We start from the raw sequence: 27676 nt of genomic DNA, 5'->3' as shown, positions 1-27676 counted from the left end.
AAGAACACGAGATGGTTGAGACTTCCAGAGCCCTCCACTACAGTATGCCTCGTAATCATATTGTGCTTTTGACTCGCAGAACTCTATTAGTTATTATTACAATTGCATTAATAGAGCCAACAAAATGAGTGCTTCTTTTCCAAAGATATGATTTCTTGTCTCTTGTGCAGGGACGGCCAATGGAGACGAAGAAGTATGCCAAGATGGCTGCCGCCCTCGAAACATGCAAACGTCTGCATGAAATAAGTACAAACAAAATTATTACATCCACCAATACTAATCTTTCTATTATGACGTCTGGGTTGAGACAGCTTTTATTTAGCCAAGGGCTCAACAGCGAACGGGCAGTCCGAGACTGAGCGCGCACACACCCGATGATGATTGTGAAGATGAGGACAGGGACACAGATGGATGATGATGATTATGATAATGCATATATAAGAAGAAGCGCATAATGAATGCCCACACTAATTCCCCCAAATCGAAGCGGCCAACCTGGCCGTAGCAAGTCAATGTGGCAGAGAACGTCGCCTGAAGGGTTTCATGCGAGACACATGCACGATCTCTGTGGTGCGGTGATGGCAGTCTGTTGGCAGGACAAGTGGGGTCACACGATAATTAACGGGTGAAGTCTGCTCGATAACTACCGTATAATGCGGAATATAGGTCGAGGCGGAATATAGGTCGACCCCCTTACCTTGACCAGCAAAAAAAAAAAAGAAAAACGCGGAATCGTTCACTGCTTCACTTTAGTCAGTCCTCACAGTCCTCCGAGCTGTCGGAGCTCTCCGACGACGACGACTGCTTGTCACTAGCCGCCTCCCACAGCATGTCGTCCTCGGTGCCGTCGAGAGCGTTGCTGATGCAGCACTTCTTGAATGCGCGCACCACCATCTCTTCAGGCAGAGACCTCCATGCCTCGGAGACCCAACCACAAACTGTCGCGAGAGGTGGCCTGCGCAGCCGGCCTGTCGGGGTCCGCGGGTTGTCGCCAGCCATCCATTCGGTGTACAGCGCACGCACACGGTCTTTAAAAGGTTTATTGAGGACGACGTCCAACGGTTGAAGTGTTGATGTCATTCCTCCCGGAATGACGACAAGATCCGTCCTTCCGTCGCGAAGGCTCTCCTTCACCGATGCTGTCAAATGCCCGCGAAATGCATCCAACACGAGCATGTTCCGGCGCTGCAGGAGGGCTCCGGGCCGCCGGTTCCACACTGTGCGGATCCATTCGCGCATTAGGGCCTCGTCCATATACCCCTTCTCGTTGACGCGGACGACGACATCCCGCGGGAAGGCCTCCTTCGGCATCGTCTTCCGCTTGAAGATTATGAAGGGGGGCAACTTTCTGCCGTCGGCCGTGCAGCAAAGCATAACGGTGAAGCGCGAATGCTCGCTACCGGTCGACAAAAGCCTCACCTCTTTTGCCCCGCGTTCACAAACAGTCGTGGACGACGGCATGTCAAACCACACCGGCGTTTCGTCGGCGTTGCCGATCTGGCCTAGCATGTAGCCATGCTGCCGCCGGAGGTTGTTCACATAGAGTTGAAACTCTATCAATTTGTCCTCGTACATCTCCGGCAGCTTCTGGCATATCGACGTGCGCCGTCGAAGCGCAAATCCTTTGCGTCGCATAAAGCGACGGACCCAATAAATGGATCCCTTGAAGTCTTTCTTTGACAGGCCGGCTTCACGGGCGAGCTCGACGGCTTTTGAGCGAATGAGCTCCGCATTCACGGGAAGGGATTTGGCACGGTACTCGCGGACGAAATCCGCCACTTTGTCCTCGAGTTCCGGGTGCACAGCTCGGCGACCGCGAAACGACGTCTTCCTCGCGTTACACACTGACAGTTTGGATTTTTGGTTGCGCCAGTATCTGACGCTTTTCTCGGACACTCCAAACTGCCGCTGTGCCGCCATGTTGCCATTCACTTCCGCGAATTCTATAACTTTTCTTTTAAACGCGGCGGTGAACTGGCGCCGCGTCCCGGTATTCATAGCTGGTCGCAGAGTAAAAGTCGCCACTCTCTACGAACACGAAATGAACAAGAAAAGAAAAATGGCGTCGGCAGAGGCGTCGGCCCATGGAGGCGATGTCGATGCTGATGCCCAAAAAACATGCGACACTCCCTGTTGCCAGACGATCACTTTGTTTATGCCAAGGGCCGGTATATAGGTCGAGGGGTGACTTTTTAGCGAAATTTTTTGGAAAAAATCTCGACCTATATTCCGCACTATACGGTATGTAAGGCCTAATGAAATGTGGCTGAAACTTGTCGCACAGACCAGGTGTACAAATAGGTGTGAACAGTAGCGCCTCGTCACCAGGTTGGAAGAGTACAAGGCGATGGGATGCGTCATAAATTACTTTTCGATCTTGCTGTCGCGCTTCCGTGTTGATGCGAGCACGATTGCGACACCGGGCTAGTCTTAAAATGTATTCCTCGCTGGAAGATGGAGGCGAGTTGACGTCACTGTTGAAAAAAAAAAAAACATCGAGGAAGAAAGTAGGGGAACGTCCATAGACGAGGTAGAACGACAAATAACCGGTGGTGCGCTGAACGGCCGTGTTGTAAGCAAAGGTGAGGAATGATAGGAGAGTATCCCAGTTTTTGTGATCTGAACTGATGTAGACGGCTATCATATCAGCAAGAGTACGGTGAAACCTCTCAGTGAGACCGTTGGTCTGAGGGTGGTAGCTTGAAGCTGTCTTGTGTGTTATTCCAGAGGCGTGCAATACTTCATTTAGCACTTCTGACAGGAACACCCTTCCACGGTCACTCGGATATACACGAGGGGCTCCGTGGCGCAGAATGATAGCGTGCAGATCGAAGTCGGCAACTTCCGAATCAGAGGCAGTAGATACAGACGTTGTCTCCGCGTAGCTTGTCAAGTGGTCAACGCCGGTCATTATCCATCGTTCGCCAGTAGATGTGACGGGAAGAGGGCCGTAAAGGTCGATATCTACAACCTCAAATGGTGTTGTGGGGCTTGGAATTGGCTGTAGAGGCCCGGCCGGTGCAGCTGTCTGGATTTTAGGACGCTGGCACGGGACACAGGAACTTACGTAGCGCGCGATGCTAGTAGAAATACCGGGCCAGTAGAAGCGACTACGAATGCGATCGTGAGTTTTTTTAATACCTAGATGTCCGGCAGTCAAGTCATCATGGAAGGCTTTAAGCACGTCAAGTCGAAGAGAGTGTGGTAACACGGGAACGCAGCGTTGACCATCAGGTGGTAGATGTGCCGGTACAGAACTCCATTCTCCAGCTTAAATCGCAAGAGTTGACGACGATGCCGCACGTTAGGTGGATGGGAAGTTCCTGAAAGCTGGTCCATAATACGCCCTCAGTACGGATCAGACAACTCGCAGGAATGAAGTGTGCGCTTGTCGTCCGATAATAGCTGGTCTATTGAGGCAAGCGCGGGCGCTGCAGTAGATGTGATGACCGAACTTTGACCGATGCTAATAGCTGGTCTATTGAGGCAAGCGCGGGCGCTGCAGTAGATGTGATGACCGAACTTTGACCGATGCTGAGCTGGGTGTTCGGTAGCGGGCAGCGCGAAAGGGCGTCGACGTCTTGGTGTTTTCTATTCGACTTGTAAATGATATCGAAGTCATACTCCTGTAAACGTAGAATCCACCGACCCAAGCGTCCAGACAAGTTCTTCAACGTGGAAAGCCAGCATAGGGCATGGTGGTCGGTAACGATCGTGAAATGACGGCCGTGGAGATAGGGACGCAACTTTTGCACTGCCCAGACCACAGCCTAGCACTCCTGCTCAGTTTTGGTATAGTTCTTCTCGGTTGCGGTTAATACTCTACTGGCATATGCAACTACTCTCTCTTGTGAAGAGGTGTCGCGTTGGAGCAGAACGGCACCTATACCGCGGCCGCTAGCGTCCGTATGTAGGATGGTTCGTGAGGCCTCATCAAAGTGGCGGAGTACAGGTTCGGACGTGAGGGCACACTTTAACAGGTCGAATGCTGTTTGACATTCTTCCGACCACAGAAAGGGCATGTCGGAAGCAAGAAACTGGTGCAGTGCAGCCGCTATTGATGCGAAGTTTCGTATAAAACGCCGGAAATAAGAGGCGAGACCAAGAAAACTTCGCAACTCCTTCGGCCTTTCGGGGCGCGGAAAGCGAAGCACCGCAGCAATATTGTCCGGATCTGGCCGAATCCTGTCTTTGCTCACGACATGGCCCAAAACTTTGATAGCTTTTGTGGTGAAACGTCATTTTTTCGTGTTGAGTTGGAGACCAGCGGCAGCAAGGCACGTCAGAACGTCATCTAAACATTGCAGGTGCTGAGGAAACGAGGAAAAAAATGACAATGTCGCCCAAGTAGCAGAGACAGGTCTTCCATTTAAGGCTGCGCAGCACGGTATCGATCATGCGCTCAAATGTAGCGGGCACGTTGCACAGCCCGAAAGGCATAATGTTGAATTTGTATAGCCCGTCGGGGGTTGCGAATGCCGTTTTCTCTTTAGCCTCTTTGTGCATAGGAATTTTCCAGTATCCGGAACGCAGGTCGAGGCTGGAAAAGTATTTCGCGCCGTGTAAAGAATCAAGGGCGTCGTCAATGCGAGGCATTGGGTACAAATCCTTGCAAGTGATCTTGTTGAGGGCCCCGTAATCGATGCAAAAGCGCACGGAGCCATTCTTCTTGCGAACCAGAACCACAAGCGACGACCAAGGGCTAGATGAAGGGCGAATTACTTCTCGTTTGAGCATGTCAGCTACGTTTTCTTCGATGCTTTTTCTCTCAGCAGGAAACACGCGGTAGGGCCGGCGGCGTACAACAGTTGCTCCGACTGTGTGGATTCGATGCGTTATAGTAGTAGTGCGGCCCAACGTCGAGCAGTAAACATCGAAGAAACTTGCGTGTATCTTTAACAAAGCAAGATGCTATTGCATCTGTGAAGCTGTCAAGTCGTCACTAATGGCTGCAGTAAAGGCGGAAGAAGAAGCAGGCTCACTGTTAGGGCTGTCGTTGCAGGAGACGGCATGAAGTGGCACGACGCACGCAGGCTCGGGATCCGTCACGCAGGCCACCGTGGTGTTCTGGGGAAGTAGAATTTTTTTGGATGTTGTATTCACAGTGGTGACAAGTGCGGAACCATTGAGAAACTGAACTACACCGGAAGCGAGAATGATGCCTTTACCGACGCAACTAAATGATGGTGAGACCAATATGTCGCCATGGTCGATGTCCTTGGAGGTAATTGCTACAATTCGTTCTTGACCTGGTGGTAATTCGATATCTTCCGCAGCTGTCAAACGAAGTGGCCTCTGGGGGTCGTCATTGAGCGTGCAGTCCGTATCGGTGAGGTGGACGACGCGTTGACCACAGCAAATAGCCGCGGAGGCAGAATAAAGAAAATCCCACCCTAAAATTAATTGGTGAGAGCAGTCAGTCAGGATGGCGAACTGAATGTGGTGTCGAATACCATCAGTATAAACGCGGGCTGTACAGAAAGCGGAAGGGCGATTGGTATACCCCTGGGCAGCAACCAACGTGGGTCCATCGTAAGGGGTCATCACTTTTTTTAGACGTTGGCCTAAATCAACGCACATAACAGAAAATGCCGCACCCGTGTCCACCAGTGCATCTACGTACACTCCTTCCACTACCACCGAAATCATATTGCACGGGCTTGGTGTAGGAATATCAGTCCTAATTCGGAATGCAGTTTTTCCCCCAGAAGCTGCATCACTTAGTTTTCCGAATGACTGGCAGTGACAAATGAGGCAGGCCGAAATGGGGAGGAGTAGCGGCGAAAGGGTGATGGTGAACGGCATCTGGAATTCCGGCTGTTCCGAGGTGCACTCGATACGGGTGGAGAGGGAGATTGGCGTGTAGGTGATGAATGACGTTGACCTTGATAGTAAAAAGTATTTTGTTCACGCATGTCGTAACCGCAGCGCTCGTCTTGCTGGCGCTTGTGGCAGAAATGAGAAATGTGGCCGCGATACCCACAGTAATAGCAAACTGGGCGAGATGAGCGCCGGGGGAAGGGTAGAAACCATGTGGAGTACCTGAAGAGAGTGCCGTCAAGCGTGCAGAGGAAGGGTCAGGCGGGATCGAACGAAAGTTGAGGGGAGAAGCGGCAGTGACAGACGCGTACGATGGCAGTGGCAACGCCGTGTTTACCTCGCTTGGAGGCATAGCAGCGACCTGCGCGTAGGTTCGTATGGGCGGACACGAGGGTGACTGGACGTGAGCCGGAGAGTTCAGAGATGTAAGTTCCTCCCTGATGATGTCGCGTAATGCCGCTCCAGTAGACTGTGGAGAACATGGTGAGAAGGTGTGAAACCCATGTTCTGCAACTCTTCACGTATTATGTCTCTTATTAGGTCATGGAGAGGTCTGTTAGATTGTTTGCTTATGTCTGGTTGTAGACGAACCGAGTCCAGAGTATTGAGGCGCTGACATGTCGTGACGACGTCGGCTATGGTAGCCGGGTTCTGAGCAACCATGGTATTAAAGGAAACAGGGCCTACACCCTTCAAAATGTGGCGTACTTTGTCGGACTCTGGCATAGACGAATTGGCCCGATGGCAGAGCGCAAGAACGTCTTCGATGTACGACGTGTACGACTCACCAGAATGTTGTTGGCGAGTGTCGAGGGTTCGCTTCGCGACTGCGGACCGAATGGCTGGTGTGCCGAAAACGTGACGGAGCTGCTGCTCGAAGGTCGCCCAGTCGAGTATGTCGATGATGTGGTTAAACTACCACGTCTTCGCCACACCGGTCAAGTAGAAAGAGACGTAACGGAGCTTGGCGCTATCGCCCAGCGATTAGCAACACTCACGTGGCTGTGCTCATCGAGCCAGTCCTCCATGTCTTCCCGCGACGACCGGCGAAGAGAGGGGGATCACGCTGGTGGCTGTGTACGTGAACAGGAGGCGCGGCTGAAGACGGCGGGGAAGAGATGGCAGCAGTGATGGCAGCAGCGCCGGCAGGCTCGTTCTGTGACATGCTGCCAGACAGGGGGGGGCAATCGGCGGCCTGAACGCAGCTCCAGGGAGTCGAGCGAAGTGGGAGAGGACCGAAGACCGAAAATCCACCTACACCATGTATGATGTCTGGGTTGAGACAGCTTTTATTCAGCCAAGGGCTCAGCAGCGAACGGGCAGTCTGAGACTGAGCGCGCACACACCCGATGATGATTGTGAAGATGAGGACAGGGACCCAGACAGATGATGATGATTACGATAATGCATATATAAGAAGAAGCGCATAATGAATGTGTTTCTCAACCTTTTTAGGTATTTTTCTCTCCCTCTCTTTCTTCTCTACATACCCACTCTCTTGCCCATCTGAGTTACTGAACCCACACTAAAGGCGGTAGAGTACACGTGTTTAGGGAGCGAAGCGCACGATGAAGAGGACAAAGAAAGGATGTGTTGGCCGAGCTACTGAGTTGCACATGCAAGGCCCAGCTGTGCCACACGGACAAATTAAAGGCCGTTCACGATGATAATGATAATTTTACGAACGGTCTCTACCTTACGAAGCTGCTTGCTGCTCGATTTTTCAGTCGCACAACCGAAGTATCAGAGCTTGAAAACTGCTTACAGGTGGTGGAGTGTGTGTGTGAGTACCTGAACGGCAGTGTATATTAATGTGGAGACAGGCTGGTCAAGCTTGCCGCAGTGCGAACATACATCGCCTAGCATCGCTGCCTGTGGACAGTTGCAAATGGTTGTGTGACCTATATGAATGAGCTGTAAAGGTTTCATGCCATCTGGGCAGTATGACCAACCTTCTTTCAAAAATTTTCTTTTGATTCGTAATGAATTAAAACCAGCCGGTAAAATAACTCCCACTGTCTCTTATGCTTTTGCTTAAGTTAATTCGAAGGTGAAAGACATCTTTTCAGTCAAATGTAATTATTGTAATGATCCCCCCCGCCCCACTGCCTTTTTTGTGACCAAGCAACGATGATGTCAAGTGATGACACCATCATGTGAGGTCGCATAACAGGGGGACGTCATGCACTAAAACCTCATTATAACAAGTCACAGTAGCCACGAAATACTTTGTTCATTATAAGCATTATATTTGTAGCATTGTATCTATGGCGGAGCTTCTTTACATTTACTTCATTATGACCAATAATTAGTTATATCCTTGTCTGTTATATTAAGGCTCAAGTGTAGCGATGATACTAGAAGGTAAAGTTGGGTTAGCTAGTGCTTCATGCTTGGGAAGTAAAAACGGCACCCTGTCGTCTCTTCCTCAGTCCTTATCTATATTTTTGCGCCATTTTTACTTCTCAAGCATGTAGCGATGACATAGGGGAAATCATGGCGACCTGTGACATCACAATGGTGTCGTAGGACGATGTCACTGCACGTTGATATTTTGCATTGCTTGTGTTGGCACTCTTTTTTTTTATTCGACGAGGCATCTAAAGTTTCATAGCGAGTCGACACCTCCTTTGTTTTTGCCAGATGAGTTTGACAGCTGCTTGCTGCCCGTGAGGCGCACGCTAAAGCAGCTGGAAGACACGAACAACGAAGAAACCGAGGAAGTACCCCAGGGTGCACCCAAGCCCGGAACAAAGAAGTGCAGGAGGGAGTACCAGAAGCGGGTGATTGTCATTTACGAATTTTTGCGTCCCTTGGACTAATGTAGGTATAGCTAAATTTTTTAAGTGAAGCCTTTACGTGAGTTTTTCTCAGGATTAGACTGGTTATAGTTGGCCGTCTAATACTGTTTTTAACTAAAGAGTGTAAATTTAGGGCTTGTTTTTTTTTTGTTAGACACAATAATAATGATAATTAACAGACATTGATGCCAAGGAAAGTGTAGGGGATGTTATTAGAACTAATCGTATTGTAAATGTAAAGAAAAGGGGACGAAAAGATTACTTGCTCCGGGCAGGGACACAGGCATAATAGCAACAGGTGGCGCTGACTGACACTGCCATGTCTAAATCTGCATATATATCCTATGTAGTGGACTGAGAAACGTCGCCGTTGTAGCTCGGTGGTAGAACACCGAACGCGTTATTCGAAAGTCACCCTGCCGTGGTGGTCTAGTGGCTAAGGTACTCGGCTGCTGACCCGCAGGTTGCGAGATCTAATCCCGGCTGTGCGGCTGCATTTCTGATGGAGGTGGAAATTTTGTAGACCCGTGTGACAGATTTGGGTGCACGTTAAATAACCCCAGATGGTCGAAATTTCCGGAGCCCTCCAGTACGGTGTCTCTCATAATCTTGTGGTGGTTTTGGGATGTTAAGGGGAGATGCTACTCGAAGACACTTTTTTTAATACTCACCCTAGAGCAATGAAACTTGAGCTGTTTATGGAACTTTTTATGCTGATTTAAAATATATAATTAGTTTTCTTGCAAATTGCTTACTTTTAGTTTTGCGAAATGAAAAAGTGAAAACCTTAACCCTTTTGCCCGCCCCCCATCTTTTCATCCCTGAACTTCCACAATTTTTTACCATTCATAGTTCATAATGTTTTAAATAAAGTGTAGAGTGCAAATAATTAATTAGGAAGCACATACAAAATATGTAATTGGCGTGAAAAATAATAGATGTAAAAAGTCCATATTTCACCTACCCTAGTGAAGGTGTACATAGAATTTTTTATTATACAATAAAATATTGAAATTTAAACTAGATAATTGCATTCGCCATACTTTGGAAAAAAATTCGGCAAAATTTTATGCAGATCCGAGCACTAGAAGTGCCTAGAAAAGGAGGGGCACATTGAAAAAAGTGGCAAAATTTGTGTTTTGAGAAAAACGAGTTTTTATGTTAAAATTGAGTTTTTATTTATTAAAGATATTATTAAATCTGACGAAATTTGTACCCCAGAAAAAACAATCCTTTTTGTAGTGGCCACTGGGACTAAAATACGCCCCTCCCATGAGTTTGCAAGCGGACTCCTCAGACATTTCGCTCACAGACAGGGCCATAAAACGCTTGCCAAACTTCCACTCCATCTGGTAGTGCCTTGTGCCAACTGTAAGCTAGGAAGAAGTTCAACAGGACTGCGAAATCTAAACTAAGTCCAGTGTCATGCAATTTTGCGGCCATTTTTGTGCCACATACCATCGTACATAATGGCAATGTCGTCCCTGCTAAGTTTTTTCACTGCGAGCTCTTTCGACCTCTCAAGATTGGCGCTGATGTCATCCATAGCCGCATCACGAACTTTCCGGCTGACAAGAGTGAATGACTTTTGATGCATTGGTTTTTGCAAGCCAACAACTGCCGCAAATCGGACCATCTGCTCGTAGCCTATTCCTACAGAGCATGCCGCACAAAGGCTTTCACTTGCGAGCAATGCTATTTTCATTCATAACGAAGATAATTACACGAGAAAAGCATTGTTCAGCTGCGCTGCTCGACAAGACATGGACCCCGCGAATAGACTTCACTGCGCATACAGGTGCGCAGTGGCCAATGGTGGTCCCCGATCCGTACCAGGTGATAAGCCAGTCGGGGCACTCAGAAAACGTGCAGAAGCGTGCTTCTTTTTATTATTTCTTGCGCCGCATCTGGTTGCTTGAAGAGTGAGGCGCGACTCTTTGGCTAATGTGATCAACAATGGCGAGCGGTGGCGCATTATCGGCGGCAAGGTGCTCAAAGACTGCACACTTTGAACCTTTTAACAGGCACCTTGTGCTCTTTAGATGCAATTTCAAAGCATTTCCAGTAAAGTCTCGACCTGTATTTTTTTTTTCATAACAGTAGAGGTACTAATCTTATCAAAACAGGCACAAATAAAAAAATCGGTAATTTTGAAAAAAACTCATTTTTCGACCCGCATCTCCCCTTAAACCCCACAAATCAATCAATCAAATCAAGCGTTACTCGAATGTCGCAGGTTCGTTCCCTGCCTATTGGAAGTTATCTTTTCATCTATTTTCCTTTCTGCACATTTAAATTACAGTTATTTCTAATAACATCTCTTATACTTCTCATGGCATCATTGTCTGTTCTCATTTATAATGTTTTTAACTAATAATTTGTGATCTGTTTCCTGTGTTTGCCTTTTGCCAATTCTACTCAGAGGTCAGCCAGAAGGTTGTGTGGCTGCAGTGGATGTCGCAGTGCTGCTTCTCATTTTGTTAATGGCTGCCTGCAATAAATCACCGTCTAGATAACTAAATTGGCCAATGTCGTTCAATTTAAAGGGCTGTTTACCGTACTGTATTCTTTTCCTCTTTCAAAGAGGAAAATGTTGCAAAATAGAAAGCATACCATCTGAAGTGTGCTGCCCTGCAGTGATTTCTCTGGAGGGGAAGTATAAATTTAAAAGTTTTTTTACATTTTGTCATCTTCTATCGGTGCGAAGATGCCCACAACATGTGTTACTGCACCTGACTACGATGGTTGCACCGGTGAAAGTAACAAAACAAGAACCACAAAGTCTTTCCAGGCTGAATTAGGTTTTGTTCAGGAATAAAACTATCACCGTACTGGTAGTCCAGAGCTGTAAATTGCCAAATGAAGTATTATTAGTGTTCTTTTGAGCCTTGTTTAGTTATTCTGAAGAACCTCTGCAATCAAGTGGAAAACTTGGTGTGTTTCAGCAGCACTGGTGCACCTGCGTTGTGTTAAAACGACCTGTAATGGTTCCGCTTGTGCCAACGTGCGACTGAAATGAACATAAGGTGTGCTTCACAGGAGAGCAGGTTATCACTTTTCTTTTTTTTTCAGTTGTGCTTATATGCTTTGTGTTGCATATGCAACACGGATGCCTTGGGGAAACAAACCTAATGGTAAGATCTTCAATGTGTAGGACCGCAGGGGGATGGCCATGTCGTAAAGTGACTTTAGCATAGGTGAACACAGGTAGGTACTTTTATGAAAGAGACCTGACAGTCATGATTTGAAAAGTTCGGGAAGTCAGCTGTGCGTTTATTCACGTGGGACATTTTTTGCTTCTTTTAAGCGGCGTCATGCGATGTGGTCGCGTGGCTCGCATTTCTTTGCCGCAGGCAGACAAGTGAACGTAGTGCTGGCAGTGCCACCAGGTGCATCTTTTAATGTGCGAGCAAAAAAAAAGACAGCTAAAGTTACTTTTTGAAGCAAAAAAAAGACCTACCGAAAGTGTAAAAAAAATGCGATTTTGAGCTGTACAGGCGTTTTAAAGCTAATTAGACCTACCTGAGAGGTTTTTTTTTGTGTTCATACCGATATCTGGAACCACATTGCCGTCGGACGACGCTAGCGATCATATTTTCACGGCTTTCAGAGCCAAATCAAAAGTAAAATTCTTTCTATATTGGACGAAAGCGTGCTCATTACCACTGATGTGACAAAGAATCTCCTTATTTTAACCAAAATTAATAATTTCCTGAGTGGTTGACAGTCTCTTTATTTATAAATAAACACCTTCTTTATATTGAGGCTGAAGCTGTGTTCAGTTGTCCTCTGGATAATGCCATAAAAACTGAAATGTTTTATTGAGTCAAGGTGTAACTGTATCGCTATGGCTAAATTCATTTGGTTGAGTAGTTTATAACACTTGAGCACTCTTTGCAACACCTCACCATTCTTGCACTGGCATCACAGTCATGGCACAGAGCAAAAAGGAGAAAGGTTTGTTCCTAATTTCAAAAGTAGTATGAAAAGTTGCGGATGTTCTCTCAGGGTTGTGGAAGTCGCTGTCATTGGAGGAAACGAATTCAGTCAGTCATAGGTCGGCAAGAATTCTGGAGCTCGCTCACACTCACTCATGAAATATATTTTGCGCTTATGACTCGCTCCGAGTCGGACTCGCCAGAATTTTCCCAAGCCAGACTCACTCGGACTCAGACTCACCAGAATTTTCCCGAGCCAGACTCACTGGAACTCAGACTCACCAGAATTTTCCTGAGCCAGACTCACTTGGACTCAGACTCGCCAAAATATTCCTGAGCCAGACTCACTCAGACTCAGACTCGCCAGAAATTTTCTGAGCCAGACTCACTCGGACTCACGCTCGCGAAAATTTTCAAGCAAACTTGCCCGAGCTCAAACTCACCAAAATATTACTCGCCCAGACTGACTCAGACTTGTACTCAACGCTCGATCCGAGTCCGAATGAGTTGAGTCGGGAATCAAGTTGCCGACCTGTGGCGTCCGTCGGCCTAATTGAACTCCGCAAATTTTTCTCTGTGTCTCCTGTCAGGTGTGCAGATTGTTTGCCGAGGCACGAGTCTTGGAGGCGGGCCATTACCGCCTGCACATTCTGACGACGCGACTCGTGAACATGGCGTCCGAACTTCAAAACTGGCGCAACGAGAAGCTTGTTGATCCCGAGGACTGCCCAATGTGGTTTGCCCTGGTCCTCCGCGAGGACATGCCCTGCGTAAGAGTGTCCCTTTATGGCGTGCGACTCAATGTTATAAATTTTGCATATGCAAAGATTCAAGCACTGTGAATATTCTAATAAATACACTCAGACCTCATTATAATTATAATGAGAACAAAATTGTTATATCTGAAAATTCGTTATAGAAGTATATTTCGAACACTGTATTTATTGCAAAACTATATTTCATTTATGTGTCACACCCAATATTTCGTTATATCTGGGTTCGATATATCGAGGTTCAAATGTTCTATAGTATTCAAATTCTCTTCGAGAGGAAATTTTGTTCTAAATATCAAAGGATTCGAAATGAACGAATAAACATATAAATGACATGTATCCTCTTGTAAAGGTGGTTTCACTGCAGTGGAGATGTGCCATACATTGTGTACACATTATGCCCTGCCATGAAGCCTGACTCACATAATACCCTTGCATTGATTGGTTTTTTAAGTTCGAAAGCTTGTTATACTGGCATGTTGCTTTCAGTAAATTTTAAAACGTAACCTTACTGCTTATAACTTAAGTCAAGTCCTGCTACGGTTCAATGTTTCTTACACTTCCCTCCAAACCAAAAAGAATGACATTTGCGCAAGCCTTATTTTAATTTAAAAAATAATTGTGCAGGTTTTTAGGGTCATGACAAATATGTTAATTTTTTTATATAATATGTGGTATACACTATCGAAGTTTTCTTCAAACCTAAAACTTACTATTTTTGCATGACAAGTCATAATTGTATAAGCATGTTCTTACACATTATTTGGTGATATGTTAATTAATAATTTGATGAAATTAGCTTGACCAATGCAGAGCTTTATCTTTGTTTGCTTAACATAGAGGCATAGTGAAGCGCTTGAAAGGGCGCCAATATTGAAGTCGTTATTTCAAGCGGTTTACGTTGTCGCTTTTATGAAATAAAGACGTTTGATGGCACATGACATAATTACATAGTAATATTGGAATAACATTTTATGTCCGTGAATATACAGTGGACTCATTAAATAAAAGTTGAAAGTCGAGTCAAGTCAAATTTTATTTACAACATGCACAAAGTACAATGTTGAAGGCCACTCTAGTGAGAAAGCTGTAAGCAGCATACAGCTTGACGAGGCTTGGGGGCCGCAACCAGGCAGCAGCAGTGCATAGATGTGCAGTACAAACGACGCTTTTTGTTGTTGTAGGACCAAGAAAATATGTTTCGTTTGTGAGGAGTTTTGTTTGCTGAGAGAGAAACAGGAATGCGGAATACAAGTATAAAATCAGTCATATTAGAAGCAGCTGTTTTGTAGCATATGGTGAATTTTCATATTGCATATTTCTGTTTACTGAGGGTTTACTGTATTTTCAATGACTTATTGATCACATCGACATCCTCTGATGATGTGTTAGATGGCACATGGCATGATGGCACAGTGATGTTAGAATGACCCTTGATGTCCTTCGATCATCTGTGACCCATTGACGTAAGGATTACCTTTGACAATAAGTTGCTAAGTGACAACGATGTATGAATGTATTTTGATGTTACATGACATAACCGTGAAAATATGACATTTATTGTCAGTGCTGACAAGGAAGGCAAGGTTTGATACCAATGCCGCTAGGGTTACGACATCAGTTTGCGTAATCTTGCTGATGGGAATAGGGGGCCTGGGAAAACTTGGGCAATTTCGAGTATACAAACTTCATACTCCAGGCACTAGCATCACGCAAATGTGACAACAAAGTGCTAGAGTTGTGTGAATATTTGAATGCTTGAAATATTTGAATGATTATTACTGTAAAGTTGTTGCAAATTTCGAAGTATTCGAAATGAACGATTAAGTGAATATTAGTCTGCATGTAATCTGCTGGAAAAGTGGTTCCACTGCACTAAAAGTGTGCTAAGCTGTGAAAGCACCTACTCAGTGCTTACTAGTCAGCATGTAATTTGCTGTAAAAATGTTTCACTGCAGTGAATGAGTGCTGTACTTTGAGTACACCTACTGAGTAGAAATCCACACTGCCTCAAAGCCCCACTTCAAGGTTGGATGTGTTGAAAAAGAGAGACAGCGAGGAAGACGACGATCTGTTCTGGCTTCAAATCTGCGCTGCAGCAGCAACCCATGGAGTCAGGCTGTGGTTTATTGTAAATAAACTCCTAATTTAACGTTCCGGGAGGCTTGCTTTTATTCAGGGTAGACATATCATCCTCACATCGATTCACCATTTTTTAAATTTCAAAAGCTTGTTATACCGGCTTACATGCTCCAAGTTTAGTAAATTTTTAAACGTAACATATTTTACAGGCTATCACTTCTATTCTACTGGTACTCAAATCTATCTGCTATTGAAAATCGTTTGCACTTCCCTTGAACCAAAAAAAAAGGCATTTGCAAAGGCCTTGTTTCAATTAAAAATATATATTGTGCGGGTTAGTTGGGGCATGACTTCGTATTCACTTGAAACCTAAAATTTACCATTTGCTGAAGTCTATGCTCAGCAAGGTGTTTTCAATAATAATAATAATAATAATAATAATAATAATAATAATAATAATAATAATAATAATAATAATAATAATAATACTTGGGTTTTCACGTTCCTAAACCACAATATGACTATGAGGCATGACATAGTGAGGGGCTCCGCTAATTTGCGATTTCAGTTGCCTTCGTTTCCAATCTTCACGCGGTCCGGTGACGAGGAGGTGACGGTGGTTCGCGCGGGCCTGGTGAGCCTCTCGGCCGAGGAGTGCCGCCGGCTGCAGTGCTTCCATCGCGCAATCTGGGACGACGTGCTCCGAATGAAGGAGAGGCCCCTTCTTCGGTTTGACTTGAGCTCGGCGCCCAGCAGTCCCGTTTTGGCTCCAGTTATCAAAGGTGAGCAGTGGTAGGCTGGAACCGTGAAGTTTGTTACGCTTACCCGGAGGAAAAACCGGCACTGCGATACGTTGCACCCGCGAGAATGCTGGGACGTGTCATATTCGGACCTCAAGTTTGCATCGTTCACGAAGAGCGGAGGCACCTTGAAGACTCGAGAACGAGTTTTATGGAACATTGAAAAACTTGTGTGTGTGTGCAAGGTGGCCAGGCGAGCCTGTGCCCCCTCGAGCCGGTGTGCAGTGCGGGTGCGTGCCCTTCCTCTAGCCTCTTGCGGGTGCCACCACGCTATAGTTCTAAGAACACGCTAACTACGCTAAGCGCGCCAGCTTTCTTAAAAAAAAAATAAAGAAAGGAAGTTTTTGCAATTGCAGTGCCATTCTTCGGTTGTTGCACAAGCCTGAACTGCACTTCATCAACATGCCACCGGATGACTTCACTTGAAGATCCTTGCTCCGTCTTGTTGCACATTGAATTTGCCCCACATACGTGGGGTTGTGCAGCAAGTAGAGCAAGCTTTTCTGAATATTCGGTTGTGTCCCCGTCGTTCGATCTTAGTTTTCAATGCCATGCGCATAGTTTTACCACACACGTATTGAGCAACACCTGAGGACATGCAGCTTTGAATTGTTAGGTTTTTTTTTTCTTTTATGTAGACAACCGTGTTGTCACTATCGAAAGTATTTTATTAACACGTATACGGTTAAGCTTTTGACTATCAGGATTTATCTGATAAACTGCAATTTCACGAGAGCATTTTCAATGTCCGAACAGCATTTTCAATGATGAGATTTATCAGTTGAATGAAGTGAATATCATCAGTGGCAGCAACCGCGTGAAGTCTGCTTGCGTCACAATTTAAGGTTGTAACACTAACAAACGTAGGTGTTTTGTATTCAAGTGTTTGTCCTTTCACGCATGTGTTTGTGCAATCAAACTTTCGAGACACCTAAAATACATTTAGTGTGTTTGCATGCTTTCGTGTTGAAATGAAACTTCTACTAAGATTTCACAGTATTAAGAAAAATAATATTGATAGGTCCTTCAATTTTCAGCAAGATGAAAGAGGACAAGCAGCTTGCCTAGCTCTCCCCTCCTTCCAGAAAAAGTAGACTTGGGCAACTTCACAGCAGTGCAGTGTGGTTTACCAATGTTACGTTGGTGCATTGCAGCCTTACTAATGGGATGAGGAAAGAGCAGGTGTAAAGCAAATTGAAGGTTGGAAAATCAAGATTATAAGCAACAATGTAATGCATCTTCATTGAAAATAAATTAAGAGCACGTCGGACAACCTATAATGCAAGATTAAACAACAAATTTCAGAGAATAGGGTATTCATGAGAAATTGGCTCCGATAAACGCCGAATTTCCACCCAATAAAGTAAACTCCAGGAAACACCCTCTGAATTTCAACATATATAAATTCAGAAAACACTGAGCCCTACTCATGATGTATGTTCAGCTGGCTTCCATGGTTGCTTTTCAGAGAGACATTATGGGACAACGCGAATGAGCACGTCACATGGTCTCTCAATCATGGTAGAACATGGATAATAAGAAGTTGCATCTATCATGAGAACAGATTTGTTAGTGTACAATGTTAATAAACAATTACTTCCACATCTGTTATACTGATTAGGTATGGGTGTAATCTGTCTTGCAGACGGCGACACATCGATGATAGACTGGCCCTTCGTCGACATGGTTGTCAACGGGATCAACAAGAATCGCGTGACAGGAACTGCCTACAAGTTCAATCCCTGTGAATACGAAGGTGCCGTGGTGGTGCCTCGCTACGCTCCTCTTCATTACCACCACAGTACGTTCTACGTGAAGAAGATCCGCACTGACCTCACCGTCGACAGCATTGACGGTAAGAGCACTTTCCGCTATTACGTGACCGTCATCTACCACCTGCACGTCACCGACTCCACACAGCCAATCCTCGAGGTGGTCTTCACCGAGATGCGGCTCAACCTGCTGACACCGCGTTACCGCAACCGCAAGGGTGACGTCTTCCTCAAGAAGACGGCCACTAACCACCGAGTGGAGTTGCGTGTCCCAGAGCTCTGTGACATTCACCCCGTCCCAGCAAGCATCTGGCGCAAGGCGGTGTGCCTTCCGACCATCGTGTACCGGTTGAACCAACTCCTCGTCATGGAGGAACTGCGTGCTTCCATCGCCGCAGCAACAGGCATTGGAGTCGAGACTTTTCGAGGCTGCTGGCCGAGCGTGGACTTCCAGAGCGCCGTTTCCGGTAGCGCCACGATCAGCTTCGCGCCTGCTCCCAACAAGGTGGAGTTCGGCAACCTCCTTCGTGGACATGGCGACGCGGAGGAGATACGGATGCCCAGGTTATCGCGGTCATTCGAGTACCAACCGGAGCTGAAAGGCAACCCTGGTCCGAGCCCGGGACTTCTGCTGGAAGCTGTGACGTCGGCAAAGGCGGCGGATGGCTTCGACCTCGAACGTCTCGAGGTTCTCGGGGACTCGTTCCTCAAGTTTGCAGTGACCATCGACTTGTTCTGTGGCTCCACATCGGCCCAGGAGGGGCTGTTGACGCAGGCGCGCTCCCGCATCATCTGCAACCGGAACCTGCACAAGCTTGGCTCCAAGATGCATGTCGGCTCGATGATTGCGCAGGAGCAGTTTGAGCCACTCCGAAACTGGCTGCCGCCGGGCTACTGGGTCCCCGAAGGCGCAGAGGACATTATGATGGACGTTGATTTTGTCTTTTGGGTGATCCAGGAGGACACCAAAATTCTGGACAAGCTCAACTATGAAGAGCTCTGCAGCAGCTATGAAGTAAGTGTCTTGCGTGAAAACAAATATTTCTTTCATATCGGCAAAGTCTTTGTGGCTTTTTAATACCACAAGCCACTAAGAAGACTTATGAAGAATTGAAGTGGCAAATAATGGGCTCATTTTTTTTTTTTCATTCGACACAGTATTAATGCAAACTAATAGACAAGGAGGCCAAGGAAAATATAGAGGATGTCAACCGATATGTAAATTTGAAAAAAAAGTGGACAAAAAGATGACTTGCTGCTGGAAAGACCCGAACCTGCGACCTTTGAGTAACAACATGTCCGATGCTTTACCAACTGAGATATAGCAGCGGTCGTCCCGATGTTACTTAGGTGGACTCTCTTAGTGTGTGCATAATTTTTAGCCGTTGTAAATGGATAATAACTCTTGTTTTCTAAGGGAAGTGTGTGAGATGGTGTAGAGGAGGGCTTCGGAACATTTCGATCACTTGTAGTTCTTTGATGTGTGCTGCCCAACATTGAAGGTCTGTGTAAAATTCGAGCGAGTGTGTCCAAACTCTAGAGAGAAACTGACCCCTGTATTCTAGAACGCCCCCTCACTCAATGCTCCACCTTCACTTGAGAAAGCTGATGGGAGCGCCATCTCTAGGCAGGGAAAGTCACTGCATATCGGTGATAATTTGCTGCTATTCTTGAGTAGCGCAGCGTCATTTTCAGCTGAGCAGCGGTGCAGTGTGCAACTCTGTCAAGTGAAGGGTGAAAGTCGAGTCGAGGAGAGTTTGTGAATACGGGGGTGAACCTCATGACATCACAATGACTTTCTGAATTCAAGACATTGGCACAAACTCAAAAATGAGACGCTTTGACCTTAATGTTTCTTCTGATTATGAACATGTGACGTTGAGATTAAAAATGATATTGTTCTCAGAGAACCATTTATTAGTCAAAGAATGATTTGATGTTTCGCTTTAGCACCTGTTTTAGGGTCTCTTCAAAGCATTTGAGTCAGGTTTGTACAAATACAGTGGAAACCCTTAATGCCTGCACTGGGAAGCGATTCCTGTTCTTCATATGAGATCTCTATTATAAGCAGACTACTAAGTATGTATTTCTTGCCAACCCTTATTTCATTGTGGGTGCACTGGCATCTCGTATGCACTCAAACCTCATTATAACAAAGTTGTATTTTGCATTAAAATAAGTTTGTTATATCCGAAAATTTGTTACAAAGTTCATTCTCAACACTATATCTATTGCAAGACTATTCTTCATTTACGTCGTTATAACCAGTATTTCCCTTTATCCAGTTTCATTATATAGAGGTATGAGTTGCCCATTTGTTTCATTTGTTTGTTACATCAGTACCTCTTATAAAGGGGTGCGACTGTCGTAAGTTTTAGAGTTGAAGCGAATTCAAAGTGAATAGTGACTTCGTCAAACAATTTCAAACGGACTTCGAACGGCTTTTATTGCATATTATATAGAATATGAGCATATTTTTCATGACTCATTTAACGTGCAGAATAATTTCTGAGAAAATGAAATGGGACCTGTGCAAATGCCATCGCTTTTGGTTCAAAGGATGTGGAAACAACTTTGAATGGCAGTATATGACTTTTGGTAGAATGCAAATGATAATATGTAAAGTACATTGTGTTTTAAAATTTAGCATACTAGGAGCATATATGCTAGTATAATAAGCTTTCTAACTTAAGAAATTGCGAATCGATATGAGGGTCATATGTTCATTTATATCTAAGGTGGGGATTCAAGGCAGTGTGGATTTTTTAGGGCAATAGGTGTTTTCATGGCTTAGCACCCCTCTACTGTAGTGACAGGATTGCTACATGCACACATATTTGTGTTTATTTGTTCATTAAACTCCAAATTTCCTGATACTGTAAATTCAAATTGGAGCAAATTTCAATACTGTAATATTCGTTCAAATATTCGAAGCATTCAAGTATTTGTACAAGCCTAATTGAAGTCCTTCTAGTTCTGTACATCTCCTGCATCGATCAGTGCTTCCAGGTGTTTCAAACTTCTTGGTATCCCAGGGCAAACCACTTATGGTGGTAGCCACGTTACTCTATAACTCTATAGTTGGATGCAGCTTCAGAAGTCCATAACTGATCCTGATTCATCACTGGGAAGTCCATAACTTTCGAAGTCCATAACAGTCCATAACATCCATACTCTTGTCAACTATCTTTTGAGAAGTCCATTGCATTTCCTGCTCAATGGCGGATGCCCAAAATACCCACTCCAATGTTAGCACACTCCAGGGTGACACTGTAAGCCGGACAGTTGCTGAACCAGCCTTCGGAAAACATTGCCGAGTGCACGAGCAGCACTATTTGTTTCAGTCACAGAGGCGTTCAGCTGCTAAGTTTCATCTGTCTGTTGTGGGGCCTCTTTGGACTTCTTAAATTGTATTAGACAATAGTTCGGACATGAGTCTACTTGCCCTCAGTAGTAAGACCCTTGCACACTCGGCAGCCTCCAGTGGGAAGTATCTCTACTGCTGGTGTTGTAGCTGAAACACGACCAGCTCGTATAACTCTTCGAACATACCCAGAATGGTAACAGGTAGGACCTTGTCGTTTTACTTGTACCACGTTTTAGTGGGCGGCACTTCCGATAATTCGAAGGTAGCGAATGCGAAATCATAATGCAACATAGAATTTGCCTGGGAAGTTTTTGTAATGTTTTGATCTCATTATCCATTTCCATTGTTGGGGTAAATTATGTTTTTCTTATGCGCAGCGCTACAAAACTGAATCTAGCAAGCCGGGGTTTGTGCCTCCGCCTCGCAACACGTCCGGTGCCGTTCCAATCCGCCAGTTGTCGCAGCTGTCCGACAAGAGTGTCGCCGATTCGGTGGAGGCCATAATTGGCGCGTACCTTCTCGTCACCGGTCCCATCGGCGCCCTCAAGGTAAGTCGAGTACGCGCATTCACTTTTTTGGCAGCCACAGGCCTTCACAGCTTGGGGTCTTTGGACTCATTGTGATCATTCTCGAATGGGCAGTAAACATCAAAGAAAATTTTTTCCCACATCAAAATTATCAAGAATGCAGGTGTTGTGCTTAAAAAGGAAGTTGAAAGGTGCTCCTTCTAGCATAAAACTTTTGCCTTATAAAACTTTGGTTCTGTCTAAAGTAGAGTATGCTGCAATCATATGGGACTCTTTTACTAGAAAAAATGTTATGCTTCTTGAAAAAATACGAAAGGCAGTTAGATTTATTTTAAACTATCAAGAACTCGACTCACCTAGCACAATAATGAAATTATACAAAATTCCTCTCTTAGAATGACTCGTTTAACATTTTTATACAAAATGATGTCTGGGAAAGTTGCCTTAGGTGTACCTTGTTGCGTCCAACCAGCCACTCTTAGGAAAACCCGCTGTTGAAATGACCGATCTTTGGTACCCATATTTGCACGAACTAATGCTTACAAATAGTTATTTTTCCAGAACAGTTAATATCTGGAATTTTCTGCTCAGAAGATTTTTTCGACTGATCATTTTGCTACATCCCTGGAAAGTTCTCTTTAGTGTTTAGTGTTCAAATGGGTTATAAGTCTTGTTGCTTTTTCACAGACAAGTGACCTCTGTTAGCATATAGATACATTTTTTTACAACGAATTCATGCTTTTTTATTTTTTTTTGTTACGAATCACTTGATGTTTCTTTTGCCCCTCCTGCTGGGACCAAAATGCTGGTCCGCAGTATGTCTGACCAAATAAACAAACAAATAAATAAAAAGTCACAGCTTTGCCGGAAAGGCAAAGCAATGAATGCGATAGCAACAAATTGGAAGGTCACGCGCAGAATAGAAAGCAGATCGAAACCTGCCCTGCGTTTCTCACGCACAAATGATGCACAAAACGTACTCACAGGTACAGATGTACACGAATAAGCATCTCAGTTGTTACTTCACAGTGTCTGAAAAGCATGTGCTTTTTGCAAACGGAGGCTTTAATGATTGCCGTGACCTTTATGCACCCGGTAACTACAACAGAATCGTTCCAGGTAAAGTCCAAGGCCAGCCAAGACATACGATCCTCCCCTCTTCCCCACCGCGAGATGAGAACGCGTGAGGGAGCGTCACTCTCCTCCTTTAAGCAAACCAAGTACACGTGTAAGAGCGCGCGCTGCGGCACGATGTGGCGATGCGCACTCGTCGCGCAATCTTGCTGGTAATGCTGAAAACACGATTCCCCCCGAGATGCCCGTGAGCAGCGGTAGGTGGTCGATATAAATAGCTTGCCATTTGAAGGGCGAAGGAAGTGCTCCTCAGTGGCTCAGTGGTTAACGGCTCACACTCACGATTGAGCGGACCTAAGTTCGATTCCGCGCACCAGTATTTTTCTGGGTTTCTTTTCTTGCATTTTCGTATGTATTGATACGTATTCATATACGGTGAGTGACGCCGATGCTGGCAGCAAAATCCAGCCGAGAGTGTCCATATAATTTCTATCGCAATAAAACAAATAAATAAATAAACCTTACTAGCATAACAAAGTCATGCCTGCCACGAAAATACTTTGTTATATCCAGCATTTGTGATATATATGTATTCCTAACACTACCTGTGACATAACTAGTCCGAACTTACCATGCTATAACCGATAATTCGATATATTTGGGTTCATTAAATCGAGGTCTGAGTGTAAGTTCACATGCATGGCTGTTTTGTTCAGTCATTCGGACAAGATTGCGAGAGAAATTTGTGAAGCCTATCATACAAGAAGAGAAGGTCATTGGTATGCAAGTCAGCCGACACTCGCACTAATTTATAAAGAAGTATCTTTTGTTTTTTCGAGGCCACTGCATAGTATCTCACTAGAACTGCCACGCAAGATTTAATGCCTTGTGTTCTTTCTTAGACTCGGTTTCTATAAGGGGCAGCATGTGTGTTTTGAGTTATATTTTTATGTATTGACGTGTGCAAGCTTTACCATAACATTCCTAGCAAGCACCCCCTTCCCATTTTTTCGAGGTTCAAAATATGTGCCAATGACCAGGCAAGCATTGCCCTCTTCTACCGCCATTTTCACTCATTCATTACCTGCTTTTGTGCGCCTGATGGTGGTGCATGAAAACTGCGAATGCGTGCGTACGCTACGAGGAATTTTATTAGAAGCACAAGTGGGCATTGTTTATTTCTAGCACCTCTTCCTCTGCCAGGGGGCAAGGGGATATTTTATGGTGGTTTTAAGTGACTCCGTCATGAGTGCTCTCTCTTTTGCTCTCCAGTAATGATGAATTAGCATTTCACATTAGCGTCCTCTCAAGGCTGCACTCTTGGGTGCAGGTGATGAAGTGGATGGGCCTGAAGCTGGAGCAGTGCAACTTGGACGCGCAAGGTAACGACGACGCCAAACGCACCGCAGCGCCGGCGTTCCTGGGTTTCCCAGTGCCACGGACGTCGCTGCTTCGCTACACAGACGACCCAGAGGGCCACCTCGCAAACCCGAGCAGTCCGTGGCACTCGACCCTCTGCCTGGTGGAGAAGACTCTTGGCTACACCTTCCGCGACCGGTCCTTCCTGCTGCAGGCCTGCACGCACGCCTCGTACTACAAAAACCGGTAACCTACGTTTCTGCAAATGTCCGCATCGATGTTGCAATGCACTCAAACCTCGATATAACGAAACATCTGTTATAACGAAGTAACTGAGGAATACCCTTGCAATAGATATAGTGTTAGAAATGTACTTTTATAACAAATTTTTAGACGTGACAAACTTTGTAAGATGCAATTTGTTATGAACAGGTTTGAGCTTAGTTATGATGCTCAGCTGCCCACCTGAAAGTCACGAGTTCGATCTCGGCCATTGCAGAACTTTGATGGAGGCGAAATGCTGGAGACCTGTCTTCTGCTTGATGTCAGTAGGTTATGACTAGATGGTCATAGCCCTCTAGTATGGTGCACCTCGTAATAATATTTTGCTTTTGGCACATAAAGTTAAGCATTATTGATTATGTTACCACGATCTCGATGTCTAGGCTTTAAAAATTTTCGTGTATTTGTAGTCTAAATCGTGAAATTTGGGGGGGGGGGGAAATTACTGTTTAAGGGGGGACGCGAGTCTTAGAAAAGTAAAAAATGGCCAAAAAATCGATTTTGAGAAAAACGCATTTTTCGAATCTTTGAACCTATAAGCACCTCTCCTCAAATTATTAATGCTAAATTCGATATAAAAATAGGTTAAAATATATTTTCAAACCATCACGGGAGTCGCAAAACAACCCGCAAAACAGAAAATTTGTTCGAACTTCCCGCGCGCGCCGCCAGCGAAGCAGTTGGCGGATCGGCGCCATCTTGGGCTTGTTTTGAAGCTGGTTCCTTTGTGCGCGTTTTGCGGGCTCTCAAAATGGCATAGCTCCAACACAATGACTGCCCTCCCCCGTTTTGCGAAGCCGTCTGCCAAATTGCTGATTGGCTAGAGCGCGCGCGCGCCAGCGAGCCCCCCCGTCTCGCGCTTACCATTGGCTGGCGCGGCGGCGCGGCCACGGTTGCTCGCTCTTTTTTCTTTTTGTTTGGTTTTGCTCTGTCGGCGCCTGCTCTCGTGCGTGTTATCTCGTCTGCTACCCGCTCGTGTACCGACGTCGCCGACGTATACGTCTTTCTGCATTTCGCTGGCATGGCTTGGGGAGCTCGCCTGAAGAAGAACACTCGTCAAGCTTTCGGCAGGAAACAAAAGCGAACGTGGAATGCGCGGCAGAAGGGAGCGGCCTGCGCGCCGCCGAGAACGCCGGAGATGGCCGAGGCAGCGCATTCTGACGACAACGGGCTGTCGGAAATGCCTGTTATTGCGGAGGCAGCACATTCAGACGACGACCCATGCCTCACTGCGCAGCGTAGAAAGAGCAGTGGCTGAAGCCATCAGCCGCTTTAATCAGGGGGCCACGAAGAGCAATGAAGCAATTGCTGAGAAGCTAGGCTACAGTGCAGGAAATCTCTTCATGCGTCGTAGCCTTGAAAAGGATAAAACCAGGCTTCACAAATCGCGGAGGGAGCACCTGCAGAGCAGTTCAACAAAGGCAACACTTGCAAAGCGACATAAGCCTGCAAGAGACACTGCATACAGCCCTGGCATGCTGTAGAATTGTAAGGATGTCTGGGACAAAAATGTGTGTTTTACTTGAAATAGTGTTTTATGTATAAAAGGGCGATGTTTTTATATATAACATGTGTCTTCCTTTGGTTTTCAGTGCACTAGAACAGCCACAAAGTGGTAGACTGGGTTCCTTATACTGATTCAACGGCCAGTACACAGTTTTTAAATGAGCTGTGGCAAATATTTTGGGTAGGTGCATTGACACATTTGGTACAGCCATACTCGCATAATGTAGAGCTATACAACGGTGCCATTTTTATTGCTCTAGCTTCACTTTAGCAAAAGTTACAGTTATTAGAAACTTTAAATGCGTTTTTCTCAGTTCGATGTTTTTGTGCACCACACTAAACCTTAGGGGTTTTTCTTATATGTTACTGTTGATTGAGAATGACAAACTTGGTATCATTTTATTTGTAATAGCATTACCTATGGGGTGATGCTATTTTGATTACTCTAGAAGCATACTGTTAATTACAATTATGGATAGTAATGAACGAAAATTGAACAGAATATCCATTGTAAGTGCTGGTCTGTTTTCTTGTCTATATAATGCCTAAAAATTAATAAAGATAGCATCACCCCATATAGAAAGCCCTCAGCATTGGGGCTATGCGTTTATTTTTTGGATCTGGCTTGATTAAGTTGCCAAAAAGCCCCCAATGAAGTGCATAATTAATTAAATTACGGATGTTAATATCTTTTTATCCACTGAAGCTATTTCAGAAACAATTGCATATTTGAAATCAGCATGAAAAACTGTCCAAGATGGTGAGGTTTGGTCAAGATTGAGCTAAAAACAGAAAAAAAATTTTAAAGACCCATGTCCCCCCTTAACAAGTTGGTACCCACAGTGGGACATTATCAGCAAGCAGGGTTAGGAGGCGCCGTGGCTGAGAACTCGTAGAGATAAATTCGACACCCGAAGAAAAGCGTCTTGTAGCGCCCTAGAATTAGAATCCCTGACCACGAGGACGCCGCCATTACGCTGCCTTGTGAACGCTTGCCAGCCCCTGTGATGCCTGCTATACTTGAGAGTAGTACTTAAATTTTATCCCACTTGACGAAAGTGAGGTTTCGTGAATTGCGGCTGTATGTATATCTTGGCCGAAAGTGCAGACAGCAACGCATCGTGGCTCACAAGACGTGCAATCAGCCTCAATCTCTCAACTCCAGTGGATATGGTGATGCCATCGAACAAAGGCGACTGCAGGCATTCCTTCCCGTTTCGCGAGTACTGCGTGCAGTAAATACTTTTGAATGCTTCCTACAAATGTTTTAAGTAAACACTAAACGCTGTCCACACATTGATAAAGCATGAAAATGCCCTTGCTTGATATATTTATGTTTTCATTAGAGCTGCATAGCTCCAATTTTAGTTGATCTGTACATATTGGCAAAGGAAACAATGACTATATAGTAGTGTAGTACCAGCATTGTTGTTTCGACCTAGTTTTACCCCTTCAGTTTGTACTAACTCTCTGTAAGGCCTGAACCCGCTTCTAAAATAGATAGCAGATCAAAGTTATAACTGTTAAGTGACCACGGCAGGTATTCAGCTCTCTGAGCATCCTACATTACACCAA

At 45.3% G+C, this 27676-nt stretch overlaps 1 protein-coding gene across 2 annotated transcripts in view; it reads left to right on the top strand.

The window, feature by feature from the left end:
- LOC119167238 (endoribonuclease Dicer) overlaps window positions 1-27676 on the top strand; it is a 104413-nt gene that overhangs the window by 40859 nt on the left and 35878 nt on the right. For both annotated transcript variants that reach the window (XM_075866882.1, XM_037418686.2), the window contains exons 11-17: window positions 171-246; window positions 8464-8603; window positions 13150-13329; window positions 15983-16196; window positions 17860-19001; window positions 21731-21901; window positions 24285-24559. In XM_075866882.1, coding sequence (XP_075722997.1) covers window positions 171-246; window positions 8464-8603; window positions 13150-13329; window positions 15983-16196; window positions 17860-19001; window positions 21731-21901; window positions 24285-24559 — 2198 coding nt within the window. The remainder of the gene's footprint in view (window positions 1-170; window positions 247-8463; window positions 8604-13149; window positions 13330-15982; window positions 16197-17859; window positions 19002-21730; window positions 21902-24284; window positions 24560-27676) is intronic.

Source organism: Rhipicephalus microplus, chromosome 6, assembly GCF_043290135.1.
Source record: "Rhipicephalus microplus isolate Deutch F79 chromosome 6, USDA_Rmic, whole genome shotgun sequence".
Classification (NCBI taxonomy): Eukaryota; Metazoa; Arthropoda; class Arachnida; order Ixodida; family Ixodidae; genus Rhipicephalus; species Rhipicephalus microplus.
The sequence above is the reverse complement of the archived record's forward strand: the minus strand, read 5'-3'. Positions and strand labels throughout refer to the sequence as shown.